The 8639-nt window shown below is 53.5% G+C and overlaps 3 protein-coding genes across 3 annotated transcripts in view; 1 reads left to right on the top strand and 2 right to left on the bottom strand.

The window, feature by feature from the left end:
* The window catches only part of GUITHDRAFT_146972 (hypothetical protein), a gene marked incomplete at both ends in the record, with an annotated part of 2528 nt that extends 2071 nt beyond the window's left edge, over positions 1–457 (bottom strand). The window contains 2 exons of the mRNA XM_005821682.1: positions 44–177; positions 437–457. Of these exons, the coding sequence (XP_005821739.1) occupies positions 44–177; positions 437–457 (155 nt within the window). The remainder of the gene's footprint in view (positions 1–43; positions 178–436) is intronic.
* A 1810-nt stretch (positions 458–2267) lies between these two features.
* GUITHDRAFT_119067 (hypothetical protein) lies at positions 2268–2972 on the bottom strand (the record flags this gene model as incomplete). The annotated part of the gene is made up of 1 exon (XM_005821681.1): positions 2268–2972. The coding sequence occupies one exon, from the start codon at positions 2970–2972 to the stop codon at positions 2268–2270; it is 705 nt and encodes a 234-aa protein (XP_005821738.1).
* A 1819-nt stretch (positions 2973–4791) lies between these two features.
* GUITHDRAFT_119066 (hypothetical protein) lies at positions 4792–5514 on the top strand (the record flags this gene model as incomplete). The annotated part of the gene is made up of 1 exon (XM_005821680.1): positions 4792–5514. One exon carries the CDS (start codon positions 4792–4794, stop codon positions 5512–5514), a length of 723 nt encoding a protein of 240 aa, XP_005821737.1.
* Positions 5515–8639: the final 3125 nt, after the last annotated feature.

Genomic DNA, 8639 nt, shown 5'->3' with positions numbered 1-8639 from the left:
TAGGGAGGGAGGGAGGGAGAGAGGGAGGATAAACATTGCTCACTCCGATTCAATCTTCTGCAGCTGCGACATGACGTCCTTGAAGGACGTGGAGTCCTCTAGAACGTCCTTGTGCTCGAAACTCTTAGTTCTGTTCACCCGCAGCTGCGCCCAAAGGCATCCGCTGCCAGACTGCGCCTGATGAACAGGAGGTCGGCATGGTAGGTGAAGCACACGCTGTACTCATGGAGGGGAATCGGAGAGGCGGCAAGAAGGAGAGTGAATTGATGGGGAGAAGTTTGATGGAGGAGTGAAAGAGGAGCGCTGTTTGAATACGGATACATCTTCACGATGAGGATGATTTGAGAGCGCGCAGGACCCCGAGGACTAGTGGGAAAGCTAGCAAAGCGAGGATGGAGTGCTACTGCCTAAAAATGAGCAGTGAAAGGATTCTTACCTTTCTCTGTCTCCAGCTCATCGTGTGTTATGCTCGTCCAGTCTCCTGCCTCCTCCTCCTCCTCCTCTTGTCCTCCTCGTCCCTCTGTCGCAAGAAAATTTCCCTCGAACAAGACAACTTGAGGATGCAAAAAGCATGGGGGGTCAGGGTGGGAACTCTCAGGGAAGAGGGGGTACTCAAACTGGGGATTTGAGGGGGTCCTTGATAAGGAAACTGGTGAAACTGGTCCCGATGTTAAATGACAAACGGGTAGGGTGGTCGTCGGAACTTCCAAGGGGGTGCTATGAAGCGGTGAGAGGGCTAACGGGGGGTAGGGGTAGGGGTAGGAGGTAAGGGATAGTAATTAACTTTGACGAGGTTTCCATGGGATGATGGGGGGGTAGGGTGAGCATTCTGCTGGAGGGGTGTGGGGTGGGGTGGGTAGTGGTGGAGGTACGGAAAGTACAAATGGATTGTAGGCAAGAGGGTGACATGAACCCAACCCGCTGATGGTGGTCAAAGTAGGGGGTGGTGAGAAAAGGGAGATAGGGGTGGGTACAGTTCGCTTGTACTGCAGTGATCAAGGTTGACTTTCCCCGTAACAGGGGGGTCCTTTGCGGCGGTGACGGGGTAGTCTCAATCGAAAGTCACTAGGGGTATAGAGGGGGTGGGGTGGTGCGGCACAGGGCAGTTGGGAAGGATGAGAGGTCTCACTGATACCCCAGTAGGTACTCTCCTGATTGTCCTCGTACTGATTTTAACTTAACTTTGAGTAAACCGAGTCAGAGTAAGACAGGCCGGGCACACGGTAGTGACTTCGAGTGTCGGACTCTGATGATGGCCGCCGGCCCGGACTGCCGGGCGGCGCCACCGTGCCACGGTGAATCATCATGCCAGTGACTGGTTCCGAAGCCTCCGTTCACCAGGATCGGATGAGGCTTCCGAAGGTACAAAGGCACGTGGGTCCTCCCCACTGAGTAACCCAGGCCCGACTCAGGCTCGGAGTCCGCCGTGTGCCACGGTAAGAAGGCTTGGTTCTGACAACCCAGGCTCAGAAGACTCTCCGAAGTTCTTTCAGACGCGAGAAGTTCAGGGCTTCAGTGCGTCTCATCGAGTGGTGAACCAAGTCGGAAGCCTGCAGGTCCGAGTAAGGCAGGGGCCCGGGCGGCTGGAGAGGCTTGCCAAGTTGCCCGGCCGACCCGTCCCGGGCGCGGCCAGCCCCGGGCCCCTTCGGAAAGTTCAACAGTGATGTTGATCATCGGATTGGAAAATGGTCGGATTGCAAGTGACAGTATGGTGAGGACGTCTGACAGGAACTTCGGAAAAGAGCACGAGCTCGAGAGCTCGAACTGCCATGGCGGAGGTTTACACGAAGTCAAGCCTGGTTATACTGGAGAGGGTATCAGAGCCCTGCGAAGGTGAGCTCAAGCCTCCCGGCGCACACGCGGCAGCAAGGATCATCATCGATTCTTATAAAGCGCGAGTGGGCAGGAAGAGAAGCTATGGTCTTCTCTATTGTATTTGAGATGCATCTGGAATAAACGTCATATCACTACTCTTGAGCTTCAAGTCAGCGATGGCAGCGGACGTGCTTTGAGCGTGCGCTGAGTGTGAGTTCATAGTTTCAGTTGTCAGCAAGACTGCGCGCTCACCGAGCCTCAGTACTTAGAATGTCCTACTGGAATCTGTCTGGGAAAGATAACAAGAACAAAGGGAAGAATCAGAGACAAAGAAAAGTAGGCGGGTGGTTCTAGAGCAGTATTTGCGTCCTGCTACCCATCAAAAGTGTTCCAGTAAAAAATCTTAACAGATCTGGTTGCCCCTCAGTAGCATCTTGAAGGGCCTCCGCATCTCAACGCTCGAAACCATGCCGCTTGATGAAACGATTGCACCACCCCTTGCTCGCCACAAACCCTTCCACCCCCAGCTCTCTCGCGATCTCCCCTGCCCTCTTGCGGGTCTGCTTCCTCCACTGCTTGTCGTCGAGGTTCGCCTCCACAAACTCGTGCAGCCTTCGCTCCAGCTCCAAGTTGTGAGTCCTCGCACAGCAGCTCTGCGAGGCCTCCACCCCCACGCTGTGAATCGATCGCAGCCTTGCGATGTTCTCCGGCCGCAGGATCTTGGAGATGGCAGACTTGCTCTTGCCGTAGCGAGCCGCCAGCACAGCCTGCGGGGTGCGGTTGCACTCATGGTCTTGAGCGATGGCGAGCTTCTCGGCGATAGTGAGCTTGGTCTTGCTGCGGCAGGAGAGGCTGTGGGATGCTTTGCGCGACTCGGTCCACGAGGAGGAGCCAGAGCGAGGCGCTTGCGGGACAGGCGAGGGCGAGGAGCCTCTGGAATGCGCAGGAGCAAGGGGTATCGCTTCGATGCCTTCGGGAGGCAGGGGTCTTGAGAGGATCTCCTGATCAAAGCTGGTACCGTGTTCGCCGTACAGGACACGGTGTATGGGGTCGCTGGGCGCTCGCTCGAAGGTGGCGCAGTCTTGCCGCTCTGGTAGGAAGACAGAGGAGGAGAAAGGATCAGACTCCAGGGCGGTGAATGCGGTCGTCTGAAACATGCTGTCTTCAAGACCAAAGGAGTTGAATGTAAGAACAACAAGGTGGGCAATGAGGTTTTTTGAGTCAGTCAAAGCTGAAAGAGTTGAGTCATACTAGAGCAGAGCGTGATTGGGGATATGGAGGCTGACGAAGGGCATGCAGGAGGGAGACTCAAGGTTCGAGCAAAGGGAAGGGACGGAGGAAGGGAGAGGGAGGGGAGCGGAGGCAGGAACGGAGCGACTGAACGGATTGGGGGAAAAGGAGCAACCATATAAAGGAGGGGCCTGACAGTAATTTAAAAACTGTCACTTGTTGCCCGTCCTGGTCAACTTAAAAAAAAAATGATCTAGAACAATGTATGAAATGTTGTGGGGGGTATTTTGAAATGTAAAGGTGGGGGTTGAAAATCTCGTGGATATGCCTGACCTCTTCTCAATGGCCTCAGGCTGGCACCGTCCGTGAGCGACGGTCCATGAGCCTGTAGCCTGAGTCACACTGAGTACGGTACGGTCACCGGGGCGGTCGTCGGACGGTCCCGGCGACTCGCGGCGGCAATCCGATCCGCCGCCGCGGCCCGGCCCGGCGAACCCGCGGCCCGTCCGGCCCGCGGCGGCCGCTCCGATCCGAGGCACCGTACTGTCACTGCCGCCGCGCCGGCCGGGCCTGCCAGTCCGAATGAGTAGTACCGTGACTCCCGGCGTCTAAAGGACGGCCCCCCCCTGACGGGCGGCCCGGCAGTACTACTAGGCTTGTTTGCCTACTCGGACTCTGTGGAATGTATGCTGTAGCGAAGTACTACCGTACGGTACGGTACGGCCCGGTGAAGAGCAGCCTGGTAGCCGCGGGCACGGTGATTGATGGAAAGGAAGGCTCGGAAGAGGTTTGAGAGATCATCGGAGTAAGCCGGGACTGAGTCGGGACTCGGCGAAGAACTCACTGCCGGCTAGCTCAGTGCTGAGGTGACCCCCGGTGACTGCCATGCTCGAGTCAGCGTTACGGTTGTATAGTGTTACTAGGCTAGTTAAGCAGGGGGCCCGGCTATTCCTATGATCAGTGAAGTCTGACTCACTGAGGTCCACGTGACCGTGGGCCGTAGGAAGGCTTCCGGCGGCGGCTCTCGGAGTCGCCATCCGATTGCAGTACGGTACGGTCGCACACGCGGCATCATCGAATAGTTGTAATACTAAGAGAACCGTGTCAGCGGCTGCCAGCAGTGGCAGTGGCACGGTGCGGCGGCTTGCGGCGGGGCGACCGTCGTCGGGATCGCGGCCGGGACGGTCACCGGGGGGGGCCGGGGGTGAACCGCCGGCCCGGCCGGACTCCGGGACTCCCGGACACCATACCATACTATGATGTCCGTGACCGGCCGGCGGGCGGCCGGCCGGGGGCCGTAACTTAGTAACTGGGCGCCGGAGTCGAAGTCGGACTCCGGGAATATATAGCCTCACTGCGACCTGTAGTAACTTTGAAATGTTAACCAGTCCGAGCCAGTTTTAGAACGACGAGATTTTCAACCTCTCGGGCCTCATATTTCAAATCTCCACACTCCAATGTTTTGAAACATTTCAAACCGAACAGTTAAGTTGGCTTCTTATTTTTCAAGTTGACTCCGGCAACAAAAACGCACATTTTAAAACTTCCCTTTATATGTCTTGGCAACTTTACGTGACAGTGTTGAACTTACTCCCTTCCCCACCTGCCATCGCTCTTCTTGGCACATCCTCCCGCTCTCCTCTTCTCCCTCGATCCCGTCCTCCCTCCCTTCCCTTTGCTCTATCCGTGCCTCCCTCCTCGCGTGCTTTTTGGTCACCCTTCATTGAAACACACACTGCCCTTGTTATGACTGCACTCCTTCTCTTTGAGACGACCGCATCCTGCCCCCTGGAGTCTGATCCTTTCTCCTCGTCTTTCCTGCTATTCCATGACTGCCAAGACTGCGCCACCTTCGAGCGAGCGCCCAGCGACCCCATACACCGTGTCCTGTACGGCGAACACGGTACCAGCTTTGATCAGGAGATCCTCTCAAGACCCCTGCCTCCCGAAGGCATCGAAGCGATACCCCTTGCTCCTGCGCATTCCAGAGGCTCCTCGCCCTCGCCTGTCCCGCAAGCGCCTCGCTCTGGCTCCTCCTCGTGGACCGAGTCGCGCAAAGCATCCCACAGCCTCTCCTGCCGCAGCAAGACCAAGCTCACTATCGCCGAGAAGCTCGCCATCGCTCAAGACCATGAGTGCAACCGCACCCCGCAGGCTGTGCTGGCGGCTCGCTACGGCAAGAGCAAGTCTGCCATCTCCAAGATCCTGCGGCCGGAGAACATCGCAAGGCTGCGATCGATTCACAGCGTGGGGGTGGAGGCCTCGCAGAGCTGCTGTGCGAGGACTCACAACTTGGAGCTGGAGCGAAGGCTGCACGAGTTTGTGGAGGCGAACCTCGACGACAAGCAGTGGAGGAAGCAGACCCGCAAGAGGGCAGGGGAGATCGCGAGAGAGCTGGGGGTGGAAGGGTTTGTGGCGAGCAAGGGGTGGTGCAATCGTTTCATCAAGCGGCATGGTTTCGAGCGTTGAGATGCGGAGGCCCTTCAAGATGCTGCGGCTCGTGCAGTAAAAGACGAACGTATGATGACTATCAGACACCTCTGCTTATATGCCAATGAGAGCTCTGCCAAGTTTTTCAAGGCCTCTGAAGCAAGGATTCATATAGATCACGAGTGAGCAGCTAGAGAAGTTACGGTCTTCACTTCCCTTGTTTCCGCCAAGGCAGCAAGGGCTCTTTCGCCTTACTGGCTCTCTGAATTCAAGTTGTACCTCTGCTGTCGGGGCGATTAGCCCTTGAGGCTGTTATTTCACTCATTGCTTTGTTTGCAATTAGTATTGTGTTGTGTTGTGCCACTGTGAACTCGGCGCGGCTGAGAGCAAGTGTTCGGCGTAGTTCAAACAGCTTTCTAAGCCTAGTATGCCACGGTTCTTGAGTATGATGAAAATGTTCCCAAGTTCGCAACCGTCATCGGATGCTGTATCGCGGGGACTCCGGCGAGCTTGTAACCGTGACATGTCACTCACTCACGGTGACTCCCCGATGGAAGACGGGCCTAGCCTCAGTGTATGACGGTCACGGGCCTCGAAGCGGCTGATCTGGTGGCCGCTGAGGCTCCGAGAGGGTGAAGCCTTCAGCCTCACGAACTTGTCATCCCCGGGCCGGCTAATGACAGTCACATTCTGTAGGATTTCGCCCAGGAAAAACCAAGGAAAAGTGGCTTTTTGTCAGTTCTCGATCTCCCAGTACCGGTTATGACTAATGACCCGGTGGTTTCCCCTGAATAAGGGGGTGGTGGTACCTGGATTGTTTGAGAGGGGTCGTTGAATTAGTTTTTAATACAGCGTGTTTTTGTTCAAATATCTGATAGCTATTTTTGTATGAGTCAGTTAGACATTTGTACCATTTTCGTTTTATTTATTTTTATATATATAAACAGATACATGATGTTTACATATTGTTACCAGGAACTTCCAATCCCGTACAGAATGTCACAACATACCGGTACTGCTTAGCCCAAAATCTATGTGGGGTGGGTGGAAATCGTCCCACCGCAGCCAAAGAGGATTCATGTTTGGAATGGCATCATTCTACAACAGAGCATGAGATTGTGATGATTGAGCAGAGTCTCTCGAGATCCCAAGCATTCTCTTTCTACAAGCAACACTGCATGGCAAGCAAGGATGCGAATTTCACCGTCAATGGGGCTTTGGCATGTTACATGCCGGGAGCAACACAACACAAAGCGTTGTCGTCATGTGTTTGTCTAGGATAAATCGTATCCTCCTCATGTTTGGAAAGTTTTGAATAGCCTTGAAGATTTTCATGCAGATGAGCCGCCCAGTCATATTTACCTTCTCAACCCCTATGAAGCACATTCTGAGGTTTACACAGGATTTCTGTCAGAACCTGCAACAGTTAACATGGACACATGCAAACGTATGAAGAAGCATGGACACATGTAAATGTATGAAGAGGATGTTGCTTCTTCGAAGATGGTATGGAAAGACTCGTGACAATGAAGAAAGTTTGGGCCAGGAAAAATTTGAGGAAATTTCCCAAATGCGTGAAGCTTTCCTCATAGCTGCATTGTACCATCAATCAGATGTAGGTAGCCTCATTTTAAATGTTCTAGGCAGGTGCGAAGCGGATGTTCTCCTATAAAATTTATGGTCTACGATACTGATTCATGCAACACTTGTGATTTTCTGATCGTGATAATCAGATTGTCAGAGTGTGTTTCCATATGTTAGATAACCTCCTCCACTCAATATGGTAGATTAAATTTGAGCTTAACGATAGTTTACTAAACCAAAGTTGAGGGTCCTCTCAAATAAAGCTTGGTTTAACATCTCTGCATCTGAGCAGCAAGTGTGCTGCTTTTCGCTGCAAGTCAGATGTCAAGCTTTGCATCAACAATAATTTTCTGCGACACAGCAATTATTCATTTGAATCCAGGAATATATATGTCAAAATCAAGCCTGCATGCTTTTCTTGCTGGAATTCTATCTGAAAGTCTCTTGAGAAGCTAGTCATCTCTGCAGAGTATCTGTGAACTCTCCAGCGCGCAGTGTTGTAACAAGGGAAGTGAAACACGGAGATTATCCGTTTGAATGCTCTCACAACGATCATTGGGCTGCATGGCTTCCAGATATCTGCGATACCTTCTGTGTCATTGTCTCTCTCAACTGCTTCTCATCCAATGGTCCACATCAGCAAAGGACAAGGAGGCAGCAAAATAAAATATTTTGGAGGAAAACTCTCATTGAAAAACTCAAAGCACACATGTAAGCTTCCGAATCACACATCCGTCGCAAGCCTTCCAGCACACATGCATGTTGAGCTTCTGGTTCACCTGTGTCATTGTCTCTCTCAGCTGCTTCTCATCCAATGGTCCACATCAGCATCAGCAGATAGTTTGCATCTATGCCAGCATCAGGGAAGGGGTAAAGGACAATGAGGCAGCAAAATAAAATATTTTTCACTTTGTACTGTTATCGACATATAAAAATTATTCTAGTGAACATTTCAAATCAATTTCGTAAGGTCTCAAATTACCTGGTACAAATAACTGAAATCCCTAAACCACCCCTCGATTCCCAGGGACTACCCTCCTGACGGCCAAAATCCTACAGAATGGAACACTACTAGGCTACGGTAGCCGGGATCACCGGACAGCGGCCCCCGGCTGGCTGCCTGGCCAGTCACTGAGTGCCCGGGCGCGGCCCGGGTCGGAACTTCCTCTGGGACCGGCTCACGCCGGAGTCGGACGCCCGGCTGCCGCCAGAGTCGGCGGCCCGGGCCCGGGGTGGCGCGGGGGGTTCAAGTCACAGTTGCGGGAGCCTGACTCAGTGAGAGCGAACGGTACCATCACATGCCTCCGGAACATCACAGGAACATGACCATGATTGGATGCCTCAGGAACTTGACTCGCACTGACAAGTTTGCTCTTTACTCAAAGTTAAGTTTGCTGATCCTCCCCGCCCTTTTCCCAGTCGAGTCTTTAACCTTTGTATGGTGGGTGGAGTACCCACCCCACCCACCCGTCAGTTTCCGACAGAAAGCTACCTACATCCATGATCCGATCAGGGTAGGGGGTGGTGGTGGAAGTGCAATATCAAGGGGTGGAGAAGCGAAAGCCACAAACCTGCCTACG

The sequence above is a fragment of the Guillardia theta genome (assembly GCF_000315625.1).
Source record: "Guillardia theta CCMP2712 unplaced genomic scaffold GUITHscaffold_139, whole genome shotgun sequence".
Lineage (NCBI taxonomy): Eukaryota > Cryptophyceae > Pyrenomonadales > Geminigeraceae > Guillardia > Guillardia theta.
The sequence above is the reverse complement of the archived record's forward strand: the minus strand, read 5'-3'. Positions and strand labels throughout refer to the sequence as shown.